We start from the raw sequence: 19030 nt of genomic DNA, 5'->3' as shown, positions 1-19030 counted from the left end.
CCGGCGCTTTGCAAGCGCGCTTCTTTGAAGAAGTGTCCGCTCTCTTGAGCTCCATCGATAGCGGCGAGTGCATCATCCTCGGGGGGGATTTTAACTGCACCCTCGAGGTGGGGGATCGCTCCGGTCCCCAGCGCGGCCAAGCGTCGGTGGAGAAGTTGAGGGGACTGATCAGCTCCCTTAACTTGGTGGACGTCTGGCGGAATCTCCATCCCGACTCCAGCGCCTTCACGTGGAGGTCTGGAGGAGGGGGGTCGCGAATCGACCGCCTCTACATTTCGCAGGCGTACGTCTCCCGCGTTTCGGCGGCCTCCATGCGGCTGGTGCCGTGCTCGGACCACCGCCTGGTGTGGGCGGAGTTCACTCCGCTCCGCACGCGGGCGGGGTCCGCGTACTGGCACTTTAACAACCGGCTGCTGGAGGACGTGCGATTTCGGGACTCGTTCTGTCGATTCTGGGCCGACTGGAGAAGGAAGCAGGGGGGCTTCCCCTCCTTGAGGCTATGGTGGGATGTGGGCAAGACTCACATCCGCGTCTTCTGTCAGGAGTACGCGAAGGGGTCGACCAAGAGGCGGGAAGCCGAGATCGGGCGCCTTGAGAGGGAGGTGCTCGACTTGGAATCCCGCCTCGGTCATGCTGTCGCGGACCCGGCCCTGTGGCAGGCGTACAAAGAGAAGAAGGGCGCGCTGAGGAACCTGCAGCTCATAGGGTCCCGAGGCGCGTACGTGAGGTCGCGGATCCAGATCCTGGAAGATTTGGACCGCGCCTCACCCTTCTTCTACTCGCTGGAAAAATGGCGGGGGGTCCGTAAGCAGCTCGTCGAGCTGCTGGCCGACGACGGATCCTCCATCACGGATCCGGAGGGAATGGGCCTCCTGGTCCGGACGTATTACAGTGCGTTGTTCTCTCCGGATCCGTCCAGCGAGGATGCGCGCAGAGTTTTGTGGGAGGACCTGCCGCAGGTCAGCCCGGAGGGCGCCGAAGGATTGGAGGCTCCGCTCACGTTGGCGGAGCTGACTGGCGCCCTCCACCAGCTCTCGAGGGGCAAATCCCCAGGGCTGGATGGGTTGACCGTGGAGTTCCTCAGGGCGTTCTGGGACGTCCTGGGGGACGATTACGCGCGGGTCCTGGGGGAAAGCCTGGCGACCGGGGAGATGCCCCTCTCGTGGCGCAGGGCGGTCATCGTCCTGCTGCCGAAGAGGGGCGATCTCCGCCTGCTTAAAAACTGGCGTCCGGTCTCCCTCCTCAGCACGGATTATAAGATCTTTGCCCGGGCTATGTCTACCCGCCTGGGCTCCGTGCTGGCCCACATGATCCACCCCGACCAGTCCTACACGGTCCCGGGCCGGTCCATCCAGGACAACATCCACCTGGTCCGGGACCTGATCCATCTTTCCCAGAGGACTGGTCAGTCGGTCGCCTTTCTCTCCCTCGATATGGAGAAGGCGTTCGACAGGGTGGATCACGATTACCTTTTCGGGACTCTGCGCGCTTTCGGACTCGGGCCGCATTTCGTGGCCCGGGTCCGACTTTTATACGCCGCCGCAGAGTGTCTAGTCAAAGTTAACGGGTCCTTGACGGCGCCCCTTCGATTTGGGAGAGGAGTGCGTCAGGGGTGCCCCATGTCCGGCCAATTGTATACCATCTGCGTGGAGCCCTTCCTGTGCCTGCTTCGCAGGAGGTTGACGGGATTGGCTCTGCGCGAGCCGGCCATGCGGGTCGTCCTCTCGGCTTACGCCGACGACGTGCTCCTCGCAATCACAGATCCCGTTGACTTGCGGAGGATGCGCGACTGCCAGCAGACCTTTTCTGCCGCGTCCTCCGCGAGGATCAATTGGGAGAAATGTTCCGGACTCCTGGTTGGTCAGTGGCGGGTGGACTCCCTGCCGGAGGAGATGACACCTTTTGCGTGGAGCACCACGCACCTCCTCTATCTGGGAGTCCACCTTAGCCCCGCTGAGGAAGCCTGGCCGGCAAACTGGCAGGAGTTGGAGGCGAAAGTCACCGCTCGGCTGGGGCGCTGGACAGGACTGCTCCGAGTGCTTTCCTACAGGGGCCGAGCGTTGGTCATAAACCAACTGGTGGCCTCCATGCTGTGGTACCGGTTGGTCACTTTGGCCCCGCCCCCTGTATTTGCCACCAAGATCCAGAAGAAACTCGTCGATTTCTTCTGGGGCAAGAGGAAACACTGGGTCTCTGCCGCGGTCCTGAGTCTCCCGATCGAGGAGGGCGGTCAGTCGCTGGTGTGCGTCCGCACCCAGGCTGCGACTCTCCGCCTTCGGACCCTGCAGAGATACCTGTACGTCGAGCGTCCTCCCAGATGGTGTGCGCTGGCGACGTATTTTTTCCGCCAGTGTCACTGCCTTCAAGACGACACGCAGCTCCCGGTGGAGTCCGTTAGCCGCGCCTCTCTGAGGGAGTTGCCTGTCTTTTACCGGGATCTTTTCCGAGTCTGGAACATGGTCGCCTCCAGTCAGGGCGCTCCCCCGCCGGCGGAGGAGAGCGCCTCGGCTGTCCGGGCGGCCGACTCCGGGGACGGTCCGGCGGGCGGAGGAGTAGCCGAAACCCCCGGGACGCCCCTCACTGCGGGTGGCGAGGGGGCTCGGGAGTGCGGAGCGATCCCGGCCGAGCCGACCCCCGCTCGGCCGGAACTGCTCATCGGACCCAGGCCCCGAAACCCTCCTCGGGAGCCGGTCCCGCACAACCCGAGCCGCCTCTCGGAAATGCCCTCCGTGCCATTCCAATCGGCGCGGAGGGGTTTCCTGTACGGGCTGTTCCTGCACACTCTCCACTTCCTCGCCCTCGTCAGCCGGCCGGACACGCCCTGGCGGTCCGCGTTGCCATCTGGCGGCGAGGGGAAACCCCGATGGAGGTCTCTCTACGCGGGAGTCCTCCCCCTTTACATCGGGGACCTGGGGTGGAGGGTGCTGCACAGAGCAGTCCCGTGCAATAGACTTTTAAGTAGGTTCACGGACTCCCAGGCCAGCTGTACTTTCTGCGGCCTGGACGAGTCCGTGTTCCACATTTATATGGAGTGTGCGAGGTTGCAGCCCCTATTTGAGTATCTGAAGGGGCTGCTCCTCAAATTCTGGCTGCACTTCAGTCCCACGCTCCTGATCTTTGGGCACCCGGGGCGGAGGGGCTTGGGCCGGGAGGAGGATCTCCTCGTCGGTCTGCTCCTGGGCCTGGCCAAGGTGGCAATTCACAGGTCCAGGTTGCGGGCCGTCGGGGGGTCCGTCCTCCCCGATTGCCTGCCCCTCTTCCGCGGTTACGTTCGCGCCCGGGTGTCCCTGGAAAAGGAGCATGCGGTGTCAGTCGGTACGCTTGAGGCCTTCCGCGACCGGTGGGCACCGCAGGGACTGGAGTGCATCGTCGACGCCGAGAATGGCATTTTAATTTGAGTTTTTTGTTTATTTATCTGTTTTAATAAAGTTATTTTAAAACTGTAAATATGTACATAAAGGGGGCCTGAGGGATAAAGGCCCCCTCGATGTGAAAAATATAAAAGGGGCCTGGGGTATAAAGGTCACCTTGAGAAAAAAAAAGAAAAAAAAAAAAAAAACGGGGTTAGATACAGAGTAAAGCTCCCTCTACACTGTCCCCATCAAACACTCCCAGGACAGGTACAGTACGGGGATTAGATACAGAGTAAAGCTCCCTCTACACTGTCCCCATCAAACACTCCCAGGACAGGTACAGTACGGGGGTTAGATACAGAGTAAATCTCCCTCTACACTGTCCCCATCAAACACTCCCAGGACAGGTACAGTACGGGGGTTAGATACACAGTTAATCACCGGGTGATCTGAAGCTCCAGGTTTCCTCTCCGTCGAAGTGGACGCTCCCGGCCATCTTGTGCTCTCCGGGTAGGAATGCGTGTGCCACCATCCCTCCTGTCCCATCGAAGGGGTAACTGTCTCCGTGTTGAGCTGTCGGGAACCCGATCACAATGTCCGCTCTCTCTCCCACTACTTCATGGAAATGTAACGGTGAAACATCACTCCAGATCTTCAGCCCATAGAACATGAGAGCACGAATCGTCTCGCGGTCCAACGAGGGGTCACTGGGATAGCTCTGGATTCTGGATACCGAGAGAGAGCAGCATTGAGTGAGGCAGAATGAGAGATAGAGACACAGAGACAATGAGAGAAAGAGAGAGAGAGTGAGTGAGAGATAGAAGCAGGGAGAGAGATGCAGAAAGAGAGGCATAGAGACAGAGAGAGGGGCAGAGATAGGGAGAGGGAAACACAAGGAGAGAAAGAGAGAGACACACACACAGACAGACAGAGGGGGGAGAGACACATGGAGAAACTGAGAGATAGGGAGAGACTGTGAGAGAGAGAGAGGGACACACACAGAGACAGAGAAACACACAGAAAGACAGAGTGAGAGAGACACACACACACACAGACAGAGAGAGACAGACAGAGTGAGAGACACGCACACACACAGACAGACAGAGGGGGGAGAGACACATGGAGAAACTGAGAGATAAGGAGAGACTGTGAGACAGAGAGAGACACACAGACAGACAGACGCACAGACAGAGAAACACACAGAAAGACAGAGTGAGAGACACACACACACATACAGACAGAGAGAGACACACAGACAGAGGGGGGAGAGACACATGGAGAAACTGAGAGATAAGGAGAGACTGAGAGAGAGAGAGTGGGACACACACACAGACAGAGAGAGAGAGAGAGAGACGCACACACACACACACACACACACACACACACACACACACACTCAGACAGAGAGAGAGACTCAGACAGACAGAGCGAGTAAGAAACACAGAGTGAGAGAGCGGGTGACAGAGTGAGAGACAGAGAGAGAGGCAGAGCGACAAAGACAAAGAGTGAGAGACAGAGATAAAGAGACCGAGTGAAAGATAGAGTGAGAGACACAGTGAGAGACAGAGAGAGACAGAGACAGAGAGTGGGAGACACAGAGAGACTCTGCCTCAGTCTCCTCCCAAACACCCGACTGATTGGAACGACCTCCAGGTTTTCCAGCAGCATTCACCTCCTCTGGATATCCCGGGTGCTGAACAGCCAATGAGTTGAAGTGTGAAGTACTCTTGTAACATAGGAAACATGGCAAGGACATTGTGCACAGCAAGATCCCACACACAGCATGTGATAACAACCAGACAATCTGTTTCAGTGAGTCACAGAGTCATGGAGTCAAAGAGTTATACAGTACAGAAACAGGCCCTTCGGCCCATCGTGTCCGTGCAGGCCATCAAGCACCTATCTATTCGAATCCCATTTTCCAGCACTTGGCCCGTAGCTTTGTATACTGTGGCATTTCAAGTGCTCATCTAAATACTTCTTAAATGTTGTGAGGGTTCCTGACTCTACCACCTCTTCAGGCAGTGTGTTCCAGATTCCAACCACCCTCTGGGTGAAAAATTCTTCCTCAAATCCCCTCTAAACCTCCTGCCCCTTACCTTAAATCTATGCCCCCTGGTTATTGACACCTCCACTAAGGGAATAAGTTTCTTCCTATCCAACCTATCAATGCCCCTCATAATTTTGTATCCCTCAATCAGGTCCCCCCTCAGCCTTCTCTGCTCTAAGAAAAACAACCCTAGCCTATCCAGTCTCTCTTCATCGCTGAAATGCTCCAGCCCAGGCAACATCCTGGTGAATCTCCTCTGCACTCTCTCCAGTGCAATCACATCCTTCCTATAGTGTGGTGACCAGAACTGTACACAGTACTCCAGCTGTGGTCTAACTAGCATTTTATACAGCTCCATCATAACCTCCGTGCTCTTATATTCTATTCCTCGGCTAATAAAGGCAAGTATCCCATATGCCTTCCTAACCACCTTATCTACCTGTGCTGCTGCCTTCAGTGATCTATGGACAAGTACACCAAGGTCCCTCTGACCTTCTGTACTTCCTATGGTCCTACCATCCATTGTTTATTCCCTTGCCTTGTTAGTCCTCCCAAAATGCATCACCTCACACTTCTCAGGATTAAATTCCATTTGCCACTGCTCCGCCCATCTTACCAGCCCATCTATATAGTCCTGTAATCTAAGGCTTTCCTCCTCACTATTTAGAACACCACCAATTTTTGGGTCATCTGCAAACTTACTGATCATACCTCCTATATTCACATCTCAATCATTAATGTACACTACAAACAGCAAGGGTCCCAGCACCGATCCCTGTGGTACACCACTGGTCACAGGCTTCCAATCGCAAAAACAACCCTCGACCATCACCCTCTGCCTCCTGCCACTAAGCCAATTTTGGATCCAATTTGCCAAATTGCCCTGGATCCCATGGGCTCTTACCTCCATGACCAATCTCCCATTCGGGACCTTACGTATAACGTCTGTCGCAAAAGTTTAAGGGAAAAGGCTGCCCGGTTTAAGGTGAGAGGGGCAAAGTTGAGAGGGGATGTGTGAGGCAAGTTCTTTACACAGAGGCTGGTGAGTGTCTGGAACTTGTTACCGGGGGAGGTGGTGGAAGCAGGTACCATAGAGACGTTTAAGAGGCATCTTGACAAATACATGAACAGAATGGGAATAGAGGGATACGGAACCCGGAAGTGCAGAAGGTTTTAGTTTCGGCAGGCATCAAGATCGGCGCAGGCTTGGAGGGCCGAATGGCCTGTTCCTGTGCTGTACTGTTCTTTGTTCTTTGTTCCTTGTGTGTGTAAATGGGAAGAGGTGGGTGAGATGTTTCATCCCACTCCGATAGGGAACAGGCTGCCCGGTGTGTGTAAATGGGGAGAGGTGGGTGAGCGGGTTAATCCCACTCCGATAGGGAACAGGCTGCCCGGTGTGTGTAAATGGGGAGAGGTGGGTGAGAGGGTTAATCCCCCTCCGATAGGGAACAGACTGCCCGGTGTGTGTAAATGGCGAGAGGTGGGTGAGAGGGTTAATCCCACTCCGATAGGGAACAGGCTGCCCGGTGTGTGTAAATGGGGAGAGGTGGGTGAGAGGGTTAATCCCACTCCGATCGGGAACAGGCTGCCCGGTGTGTGTAAATGGGGAGAGGTGGGTGAGAGGGTTAATCCCACTCCGATAGGGAACAGACTGACCGGTGTGTGTAAATGGGGAGAGGTGGGTGAGAGGGTTAATCCCACTCCGATAGGGAACAGACTGCCCGGTGTGTGTAAATGGTGAGAGGTGGGTGAGAGGGTTAATCCCACTCCGATAGGGAACAGGCTGCCCGGTGTGTGTAAATGGGGAGAGGTGGGTGAGAGGGTTAATCCCACTCCGATCGGGAACAGGCTGCCCGGTGAGTGTAAATGGGGAGAGGTGGGTGAGAGGGTTAATCCCACTCCGATAGGGAACAGGCTGCCCGGTGAGTGTAAATGGGGAGAGGTGGGTGAGAGGGTTAATCCCACTCCGATAGGGAACAGACTGCCCGGTGTGTGTAAATGGGGAGAGGTGGGTGAGAGGGTTAATCCCACTCTGATAGGGAACAGGCTGCCCGGTGTGTGTAAATGGGGAGAGGTGGGTGAGAGGGTTAATCCCACTCCGATAGGGAACAGGCTGCCCGGTGTGTGTAAATGGGGAGAGGTGGGTGAGAGGGTTAATCCCACTCCGATCGGGAACAGGCTGCCCGGTGTGTGTAAATGGGGCGAGGTGTGTGAGAGGGTTAATCCCACTCCGATAGGGAACAGGCTGCCCGGTGTGTGTAAATGGGGAGAGGTGGGTGAGAGGGTTAATCCCACTCCGATCGGGAACAGGCTGCCCGGTGTGTGTAAATGGGGAGAGGTGGGTGAGAGGGTTAATCCCACTCCGATCGGGAACAGGCTGCCCGGTGAGTGTAAATGGGGAGAGGTGTGTGAGAGGGTTAATCCCACTCCGATAGGGAACAAACTGCCCGGTGAGTGTAAATGGGGAGAGGTGGGTGAGAGGGTTAATCCCACTCCGATCGGGAACAGGCTGCCCGGTGAGTGTAAATGGGGAGAGGTGGGTGAGAGTGTTAATCCCACTCCGATAGGAAACAGACTGCCCGGTGTGTGTAAATGGGGAGAGGTGGGTGAGAGGGTTAATCCCACTCCGATCGGGAACAGGCTGCCCGGTGAGTGTAAATGGGGAGAGGTGTGTGAGAGGGTTAATCCCACTCCGATAGGGAACAAACTGCCCGGTGAGTGTAAATGGGGAGAGGTGGGTGAGAGGGTTAATCCCACTCCGATAGGGAACAAACTGCCCGGTGTGTGTAAATGGGGAGAGGTGGGTGAGAGGGTTAATTCCACTCCGATAGGGAACAGGCTGCCCGGTGAGTGTAAATGGGGAGGGGTGGGTGAGAGGGTTAATCCCACTCTGATAAGGAACAGGCTGCCTGGTGTGTGTAAATAGGGAGAGGTGGGTGAGAGGGTTAATTCCACTCTGATAAGGAACAGGCTGCCTGGTGTGTGTAAATAGGGAGAGGTGGGTGAGAGGGTTAATTCCACTCCGATAGGGAACAGGCTGCCCGGTGTGTGTAAATGGGGAGAGGTGGGTGAGAGGGTTAATCCCACTCTGATAAGGAACAGGCTGCCTGGTGTGTGTAAATAGGGAGAGGTGGGTGAGAGGGTTAATTCCACTCCGATAGGGAACAGGCTGCCTGGTGTGTGTAAATAGGGAGAGGTGGGTGAGAGGGTTAATCCCACTCTGATAAGGAACAGGCTGCCTGGTGTGTGTAAATAGGGAGAGGTGGGTGAGAGGGTTAATTCCACTCCGATAGGGAACAGACTGCCCGGTGTGTGTAAATGGGGAGAGGTGTGTGAGAGGGTTAATTCCACTCCGATAGGGAACAGGCTGCCCGGTGTGTGTAAATGGGGAGAGGTGGGTGAGAGGGTTAATCCCACTCTGATAAGGAACAGGCTGCCTGGTGTGTGTAAATAGGGAGAGGTGGGTGAGAGGGTTAATCCCACTCCGATAGGGAACAGGCTGCCCGGTGAGTGTAAATGGGGAGAGGTGGGTGAGAGGGTTAATCCCACTCTGATCGGGAACAGGCTGCCCGGTGTGTGTAAATGGGGAGAGGTGGGTGAGAGGGTTAATCCCACTCCGATAGGGAACAAACTGCCTGGTGTGTGTAAATGGGGAGAGGTGGGTGTAAATGGAGAGATGCTTCGATGTAACCTTTAATCCCTGATACCCACTTCCATGAAATGTGCTTCTTCTTCCAGATATTTTCTGGATTCCTCCGCCTTCGGCCCGATTGTACAGGGAATACGTCGGGAATGGAGCACCGAGGAGTCTGTGTTAGATTCAATGTTGCTTCGTCTAGATAGAGAGAAGTCAAATTAATTAATCCCACCAACAATTCTTGTTTGTACTGTGTCTTTAACACAGGAAAACATTGCACGCAGTTAATTAGTGAGAGCCAGCACGGATTTGTAAAAGGCAGATCCTGCTTGACTAATCTCATTGAATTTTTTAATGAAGGGAATGCGGTAGATGTTGATCTGGATTTTAAGAAAGCATTTGATAAGGTACCATATAAAAGGCTGGTTAACAAAATTGAGGCTCATGGAAAAGGAGGGTCAGTGTCCAATTGTGTCAAAAATATTGGCTTCAGGAGAGAGAAAACAGCGAGCCATTGTAAATGGTTGTTTTTCAGACTGGAGGATGGTAGACAGTGATATTCCCCAAGGGTCAGTGCTGGGACCACTGCTTTTTGATACTGGAATAGAGTACAATCTCAAAATTTGATGATGCCAAACTTGGAGGAATGACAAACAGGATGATCCGAACTGCCTGCAACAGGACACAGATAGGCTAGCAGAATGGGCAGAGAGGTGGCAGATGGAGTTTAATACTGACAAGTGTGAGGTGATGCATTTTGTCAGAAGGAATAGGGAGAGGTAATATAGACTTAATGGCAGAGTTCTAAAGAGTGCGCAGGAGCAGAGGGACCTGGAGGTGCTTGTGCATCGATCTTTGAAGGTGGTCGGATATACTGAGAGACTGGTTAGTAAAGCTTATGAGATCTTGGGCTTCATGAACAGAGACATTGAGTACAAAAGCAGGGAAGTCATGCTGAACCTTTATAAAGCTCTGGTTGGGACACAACTGGAGTATTGTGTCCAGTTCTGGTCACCACACTTCAGGAAGGATGTGAGGGTCCTTGAGAGGGTGCAGAGGAGATTTACACAGAATGGTTCCAGGGATGGGGGATTTGAGTTACAAGGTTAGGTTGGAAAAGCTGGGGTTGTTCTCCATGGAGCAAAGGAGATTGAGGGGTGATTTAATAGAGATGTACAAGATACTGACAGGTTTAGAGAAGTTAAACAAGGAAAAACTGTTCCCAGTAACTGATGGTACAAGGACTGGGAGACACAGATTGAAGATTTTGGGTAAGAGATGCGGTGGGGGGTGGGTGGTGAAGGGATCTGAGGGAAATCTTTTTTACACAGTGGGTGGTAATGATCTGGAACTCGCTGCCCACGAGGGAGGTGGAAGTGAAGACGATCAATGATTTCTAAAGGAAACTGGATGGGTAATTGAGGGAAATTAACTTGCAGGCTACAGGGATCGAGCGGGGGAGTGGGACTGAGTGGATAGCTCTGCAGAGGGCTAGCATGGACTCAATGGGCAGAATTCTGTGTCATAAATATAAACATCCTGGCGGTTACCATTGACCAGAAACTGAACTGGAGTAGCCATATAAATACCGTGGCTACAAGAGCAGGTCAGAGGCTAGGAATCCTGCAGCGAGTAACTCACCTCCTGACTCTCCAAAGCCTGTCCACCATCTACAAGACACAAGTCAGGAGTGTGATGGAATACTCTCCACTTGCCTGGATGGGAGCAGCTCCAACAACACTCAAGAAGCTCGACACCATCCAGGACAAAGCAGCCCGCTTGATTAGCACCCCATCTACAAACATTCACTCCCTCCACCACCGACGCACAGTGGCAGCAGTGTGTACCATCTACAAGATGCACTGCAGCAATGCACCAAGGCTCCTTAGACAGCACCTTCCAAACCCGTGACCTCTACCAACTAGAAGGACAAGGGCAGCAAATGCATGGGAACACCACCACCTGCAAGTTCCCCTCCGAGTCACACACCATCCTGACTTGGAACTATATCGCCGTTCCTTCACTGTCACTGGGTCAAAATCCTGGAACTCCCTTCCTAACAGCACAGTGGGTATACCTACCCCACACGGACTGCAGCGGTTCAAGAAGGCAGCTCACCACCACCTTCTCAAGGGAAATTAGAGATGGGCAATAAATGCTGGCCTGGCCAGTGACGCCCACATCCCATGAGTGAATGAAAAAAAAATGATTCGATGACTCTTTACAGCAGAGATACTCAGACAGGAATCTGACATCGAGACCCATTGGGGGATATTCGGACAGGTGACCAAAGAGGGAGGTTTTAAGGAGAGTCTGAAAGCAGGAGAGAGAGAGAGAGGCGGAGAGGTTCAGGGAGGGAATTCCAGAGCTTAGGGCCCCAGGCAGCTGAAGACACGGCCGCCAATGTTGGAGCGATGGGAATCGGGAGATGGACAAGAGGCTGGAATTGGAGGAGCACAGAGATCTCGGAGGAGTGTAGGGGTTGGAGGAGGCGACAGAGATAGGGAGGGGTGTCGGGACTGGAGGAGGTTACAGAGATAGGGAGGGTCGTAGAGGCTGGAGGAGGTTAGAGATAGGGAGGGTTGTAGGGGCTGGAGGACTTTACAGAGATAGGGAAGGTTGTAGGGGCTGGAGGAGGTTACAGAGATAGGGAGGGTTTGAGGGTCTGGAGGAGGTTACAGACATAGGGAGGGTCGTAGAGGCTGGAGGAGGTTAGAGATAGGGAGGGTTGTCGGGGCTGGAGGAGGTTACGGAGATAGGGAGGGGTGTAGAGGCTGGAGGACGTTAGAGATAGGGAGGGGTGCGATCATGAAGAGTTTGGAACACACATCTGAGGATTTAAAAATCGAGGCTAGTCCGGACCGGGAGTCAGTTTAGGTCACTGAAGACAAGGGATACTGGGTGAATGGAACTTGGTTAGACCAGACTCGGAGCACTGTGCACAGTTCCGGTCTCCATATCCCTCGGTTAGACCACACTCGGAGCACTGTGCACAGTTCCGGTCTCCATATCCCTCGGTTTGACCACACTCGGAGCACTGTGCACAGTTCCAGTCTCCATATCCCTCAGTTCAACCACACTCGGAGCACTGTGCACAGTTCCAGTCTCCATATCCCTCAGTTAGACCACACTCGGAGCACTGTGCACAGTTCCAGTCTCCATATCCCTTGGTTAGACCACACTCGGAGCACTGTGCACAGTTCCAGTCTCCATATCCCTCGGTTAGACCACACTCGGAGCACTGTGCACAGTTCCAGTCTCCATATCCCTCGGTTAGACCACACTCGGAGCACTGTGCACAGTTCCAGTCTCCATATCCCTTGGTTAGACCACACTCGGAGCACTGTGCACAGTTCCAGTCTCCATATACCTCGGTTAGACCACACTCGGAGCACTGTGCACAGTTCCAGTCTCCATATCCCTCAGTTAGAACACACTCGGAGCACTGTGCAGAGTTCCGGTCTCCATATCCCTCAGTTGGAACACACTCGGAGCACTGTGCACAGTTCCGGTCTCCATATACCTCGGTTAGACCACACTTGGAGCACTGTGCACAGTTCCAGTCTCCATATCCCTCGGTTAGACCACACTCGGAGCACTGTGCACAGTTCCAGTCTCCATATCCCTCGGTTAGACCACACTCGGAGCACTGTGCACAGTTCCAGTCTTCATATCCCTCGGTTAGACCACACTCGGAGCACTGTGCACAGTTCCGGTCTCCATATCCCTCGGTTAGATCACACTCGGAGCACTGTGCACAGTTCCGGTCTCCATATCCCTCAGTTAGACCACACTCGGAGCACTGTGCACAGTTCCAGTCTCCGTATTCCTCGGTTAGACCACACTCGGAGCACTGTGCACAGTTCCAGTCTCCATATCCCTCAGTTAGACCACACTCGAGGCACTGTGCACAGTTCCAGTCTCCATATCCCTCGGTTAGACCACACTCGGAGCACTGTGCACAGTTCCAGTCTCCATATCCCTCAGTTAGACCACACTCGGAGCACTGTGCACAGTTCCAGTCTCCATATCCCTCGGTTAGACCACACTCGGAGCACTGTGCACAGTTCCAGTCTCCATATCCCTCGGTTAGACCACACTCGGAGCACTGTGCACAGTTCCGGTCTCCATGTCCCTCGGTTAGACCACACTCGGAGCACTGTGCACAGTTCCGGTCTCCATATCCCTCGGTTAGACCACATTCGGAGCACTGTGCACAGTTCCGGTCTCCATATCCCTCGGTTAGACCACACTCGGAGCACTGTGCACAGTTCCAGTCTCCATATCTCTCTGTTAGACCACACTCGGAGCACTGTGCACAGTTCCAGTCTCCGTATCCCTCAGTTAGACCACACTCGGAGCAGTGTCCACAGTTCCAGTCTCCATATCCCTTGGTTAGACCACACTCGGAGCACTGTGCACAGTTCCAGTCTCCATATCCCTCAGTTAGACCACACTCGGAGCACTGTGCACAGTTCCAGTCTCCGTATCCCTCGGTTAGACCACACTCGGAGCACTGTGCACAGTTCCAGTCTCCGTATCCCTCAGTTAGACCACACTCGGAGCAGTGTCCACAGTTCCAGTCTCCATATCCCTCAGTTAGACCACACTCGGAGCACTGTGCACAGTTCCAGTTTCCATATCCCTCGGTTAGACCACATTCGGAGCACTGTGCACAGTTCCAGTCTCCATATCCCTCGGTTAGACCACACTCGGAGCACTGTGCACAGTTCCAGTCTCCATATCCCTCGGTTAGACCACATTCGGAGCACTGTGCACAGTTCCAGTCTCCATATCCCTCGGTTAGACCACACTCGGAGCACTGTGCACAGTTCCAGTCTCCGTATCCCTCGGTTAGACCACACTGGGAGCACTGTGCACAGTTCCGGTCTCCATATCCCTCGGTTAGACCACACTCAGAGCACTGTGACACTGTGTTTGATAGGGTAGACGTAGAGATGATGTTTCCACTTGTCAGCCAGACCTGAACTAGGGCCCATCACTAGAAGACACTCACTAATAAATCCAATGGGAAATTGAGGAGAAAGCTCTTTCCCCAGAGAGTGGGGAGAATGTGGAACTCACTACCACAGGGAGTGGTTGAGGTGAACAGTGTCGATGTATTTAAGGGGGAAGCTGGATTAACACAGGAGGGAGAAAGGAATGTAAGGATATGGAGAGGGGGTGGGAGGAGGATCATGTGGAGCAGGAAACCCGGCACGCAGTGGATGGGCCGAATGGCCTGTTTCTGTGCCATCAGGTTATCCCTCAGCCTTCTCTTCTCTCGAGAAAAGAGCTCCAGCCTGGTTAATCTTTCAGATAGAAAGGCATCTGATTATAGTGTGGGAAAAAGGCATTGAAGTGGACGATCAGTCACGATCAAATCAAAAGGCTGGGCAGACTCGGAAATGCAAGCCGAGGCTACGATTGGATCCTGGGACTTTCCTCATCCTTGTGACCAGGAATACACAAGGGGAGCAGACAGGGAATACACACAACACGGATTGAAAGAATACCATTCAGGAATGCTGCTAATGCGAGAGGATATCGGGCTGACCGTACCAAGGGCACCTGTCACTTCAATTCCTCCAAATCTCTGCATGGATCTGATAGCATTGATCACTGTATCCCAGGTCTGCAGCTTCCCGGTAACTGTGTCCTGAGGAGGGAGGTATCCATAACGGGTCAACCAGTGCTGAGAAAATAGAAACACAAATACAGTCATTGTATCAGCTATAAACCACCGTCTACATTGTCCCCATCAAACACTCCCAGGACAGGTACAGTACAGGGTTAGATACAGAGTAAATCTCCCTCTACACTGTCCCCATCAAACACTCCCAGGACAGGTACAGTACGGGGTTAGATACAGAGTAAAGCTCCCTCTACACTGTCCCCATCAAACACTCCCAGGACAGGTACAGTACGGGGGTTAGATACAGAGTAAAGCTCCCTCTACACTGTCCCCCATCAAACACTCCCCAGGACAGGTACAGTACGGGGTTAGATACAGAGTAAATCTCCCTCTACACTGTCCCCCATCAAACACTCCCCAGGACAGGTACAGTACGGGGGTTAGATACAGAGTAAAGCTCCCTCTACACTGTCCCCCATCAAACACTCCCCAGGACAGGTACAGTACGGGGTTAGATACAGAGTAAATCTCCCTCTACACTGTCCCCATCAAACACTCCCCAGGACAGGTACAGTACGGGGGTTAGATACAGAGTAAATCTCCCTCTACACTGTCCCCATCAAACACTCCCCAGGACAGGTACAGTACGGGGTTAGATACAGAGTAAATCTCCCTCTACACTGTCCCCATCAAACACTCCCCAGGACAGGTACAGTACGGGGTTAGATACAGAGTAAACCACCCTCTGCACTGTCCCCATCAAACACTCCCAGGACAGGTACAGTACGGGGTTAGATACAGAGTAAAGCTCCCTCTACACTGTCCCCATCAAACACTCCCAGGGCAGGTACAGTACGGGGTTAGATACAGAGTAAATCTCCCTCTACACTGTCCCCATCAAACACTCCCCAGGACAGGTACAGTATGGGGTTAGATACAGAGTAAAGCTCCCTCTACACTGTCCCCATCAAACACTCCCAGGGCAGGTACAGTACGGGGTTAGATACAGAGTAAATCTCCCTCTACACTGTCCCCATCAAACACTCCCAGGGCAGGTACAGTACGGGGTTAGATACAGAGTAAATCTCCCTCTACACTGTCCTCATCAAACACTCCCAGGACAGGTACAGTACGGGGTTAGATACAGAGTAAATCTCCCTCTACACTGTCCCCATCAAACACTCCCCAGGACAGGTACAGTATGGGTTTAGATACAGAGTAAAGCTCCCTCTACACTGTCCTCATCAAACACTCCAAGGACAGGTACAGTACGGGGTTAGATACAGAGTAAAGCTCCCTCTACACTGTCCCATCAAACACTCCCAGGACAGGTACAGTACGGGGGTTAGATACAGAGTAAAGCTCCCTCTACACTGTCCCCATCAAACACTCCCAGGACAGGTACAGTACGGGGGTGAGATACAGAGTAAAGCTCCCTCTACACTGTCCCCATCAAACACTCCCAGGACAAGTACAGTACGGGGTTAGATACAGAGTAAAGCTCCCTCTACACTGTCCCCATCAAACACTCCCAGGACAGGTACAGTACGGGGTTAGATCCAGAGTAAAGCTCCCTCTACACTGTCCCTATTAAACACTCCCAGGACAGGTACAGTACGGGGTTAGATACAGAGTAAAGCTCCCTCTACACTGTCCCCATCAAACACTCCCAGGACAGGTACAGCACTGGGATTGGCTGCTCTCTGATTTGGGAGCCTGAGTGTTGAGAGCCTCAACGAGGTGCAGCTGAGAGTGCTGGTGGCAGTTGGAGGTTGCAGAGGTGGAGAGAGGAGCTGCACTGAGCAAGGGAGAGCAGCTACCAACAAGCAGAGGAAAACTCCAACAACAGTCTCCATTAAAGAGAAGAAAGGGACATTTTGTGGAAACAAGGCTTTGTCTGGAGGTGGGTGCTGAACACCAGTAATTTACTTTGGACTGTTGGGGGAGGAACAAGTGGCTGGAACAACAAGGGGTGGGGCTGCCAATTCAACAGGAATCTGTGCTGCTGCAAAAGCACACAGGAAAGCTCCCTCCCCACCCCAATTGCCAAGCCTGGGTCAGCTGAAGCTGCCCAGCTAAACAGACGGAAGGGGATAGATAGTGCCTGGGCAGCTTCAGCTGACCCAGGTGAAGACGACTCCCCCAACCAGAAGACCGGAAGACCAACTTCAAAGACTGTTTGTTTTAAGTGTACTGTGAGCACCACCTCCAGAAAGCAAGTCATCCCTTCCAGCCTGCCTTTGCCTCTCCTCTCTTACCTCAGCGTCTCCACTAACCTGTTGTTTGTTTGTTTGTCTTTTCAAATTTTTCTGTGAATCTGTTATTTAGTGTGCAAGTCCACAATTTGGGGTGGGTTTAGCTCTTGGACCCATGGCAAGCCCTTCATCACCGGTGGCGGGGCCCTCCACTACCTACGCAGCTGCAGCTTCTGTGGCTGCCCACGTGGCCCCGTCACCCTTTAAATTATTGACATGCAGCCATGGGGTGAAGAGCTATCCCCACCCCAACATGTCTATTGAGGCCTGCGTTAAGGCAATGGCCGTGGTTGTCGGCCCCTCGGCCATTGTTGCGGCCTCAAAGATGTATGGGAAGGCTGTGTTCTTTTTGAAGACCGAGCGGGCGGTGTCCCTGGCTCTGAGTAAAGGGCTCACTGTGGGGGGGGACCTTCCTGCCAGTGGACCCTCTGGGAGCCACTGCGCATCGGATAATGTTGTCCAACGTCCCACCCTTCATTCCCAGTGAGCTCCTCCTCCCCCACCTGCACCATCTGGGGGAGGTGAGGTCGGGGATCACCCCAGTCCGGCTTGGTCTTCGGGAGCACAGCCTCCAACATGTCTACTCCTTCCGCCGCCAGTTATTTATGCAGCTGGCGCGGGAGGAGGACACGGAGGGCCAATTTAATGTGGAGTTCCAGGGGACGGCCTACCGCGTCTTTTGGACCTCGGACGGGGCGCGGTGCCACGTATGCAAGGGGGTGGGGCATGTTCGGAAGAACTGCCCCAACCTCCCGGCCGCCAGCTCCACCTCGGCGGCCCAGAGTGGTTCCACAGCACCTCCTCCCACTCCCCCCGCACATCCAACAGACACCGCTCAGTCGGTTCCGGAGGCTGTGGTTTTCACAGCCTCTGGCGGGGAGGGGAGCGTCCGTCCGAGCGGAAGGAAGACGCGGGGAAAAAAGAAACATCGTGAGGCACGTCCCCTGGACACTTTGACTCAACCCGAGCCTGAGCTCAGCCCAAAGCCCATTCCCATGGAATCCACCTGTCCCAGGGCTGGGCTCAGGCCCAGGGTGACTAAAAAAGGAAAAAAGGGTGCGGAGGCGGAGGCCTCTGATGACATGGAGGTCTCTGAGTCTCCGCGCCCAAGTGCGAAAAAGAGGAGAAGGCACCCCTCCACAGAAATAACACAGGGCCCTGAGGTGCAGGGCCCATCTGTTGGAGGGGAGCTGCCTCCTGTTTCTGGTCCTCAGGTGCCCCCTACCGCCACCACCAAGGCTGCAAAGTCCGGGCAGGTGCTCCCTATTCCTCAGGATGGAGGGGAGGGGATGGCCCCGGTACGTGAGGCCCCTCCTGAAGGAGTAAGTGGGGCCCTGCTTGTGATGGGGGAGCCTGGGGAAACCGTCCATTCCGCCACTGCTACTGGGTCGGGTGCCCTGAATGAAGGGGAGGGCGAGGCCCCAGAGGGTCGGGCCTCCCAGCCGGAGTCCACCACCAACCAGGAGACACCCGACCCAGTTATAACTGAGAATGCTGCCCCATCTGCTGGGCCTGTGGGTGCTGGCGGAGCGGGAGATGGCCTCCTCTCGCCGCCTCCAGTCTCGGCTCCGGCTGGTTTCCCGGAGTCCGGAACTTCTGTCTCCCCTGGACCACTCATTGGCCTGGGGATGGAGGTGGAGGGGGGTCCTGAACCGCTGGTGCCGACAGGCTCCAGTTTCACAATAGAACCCAGAGAGGACTCCTCCGCCATCGATCCTGGGGGTGGGATCGTGACGGAGGCGGGACCAGCTGGCGCGGCCGGGACGTCCGCCCCACAGTGTGTGGTGGATGTGTCGGCCGCTGGCGGTGACGACCCGGAGGAGGATGGGGATTCGGTGCGGGGCACGGAGGATGATCTTGATTCCATCGCCAGTGAGGTGGTGGAGTCCCTCGTGCCTCCCACCGAATCTCCTCTCATCCCCACGGCGGAACTCCGGGATTTCCTCGCGGCTTGCAGGGGTTGCCGCAATAAAGTTCAGCTGGCCCTCGACCGTTGGTCGAATCTGGCGCTGATCATCCAGTCCGTCCGTGCCGCCCTTAAGATAGCGGGCAAGCGCGCGGACGTGAAACTGGTTGAGAGGCGCCGTTTTAATGTGTTCC

The 19030-nt window shown here is 54.4% G+C and overlaps 1 protein-coding gene across 1 annotated transcript in view; it reads right to left on the bottom strand.

Annotated features, from left to right (window-relative positions):
• LOC137359190 (matrix metalloproteinase-17-like) overlaps positions 1-14726 on the bottom strand; it is a 97161-nt gene extending 82435 nt beyond the window's left edge. The window contains exons 1-3 of the mRNA XM_068025253.1: positions 14603-14726; positions 9115-9238; positions 3795-4078 (exon numbers count right to left, since the gene is read on the bottom strand). Coding sequence (XP_067881354.1) covers positions 3795-4078; positions 9115-9238; positions 14603-14642 — 448 coding nt within the window. The 5' untranslated portion in view covers positions 14643-14726. The remainder of the gene's footprint in view (positions 1-3794; positions 4079-9114; positions 9239-14602) is intronic.
• Positions 14727-19030: the final 4304 nt, after the last annotated feature.

This window comes from Heterodontus francisci, unplaced genomic scaffold, assembly GCF_036365525.1.
Source record: "Heterodontus francisci isolate sHetFra1 unplaced genomic scaffold, sHetFra1.hap1 HAP1_SCAFFOLD_738, whole genome shotgun sequence".
Classification (NCBI taxonomy): Eukaryota; Metazoa; Chordata; class Chondrichthyes; order Heterodontiformes; family Heterodontidae; genus Heterodontus; species Heterodontus francisci.
The sequence above is the reverse complement of the archived record's forward strand: the minus strand, read 5'-3'. Positions and strand labels throughout refer to the sequence as shown.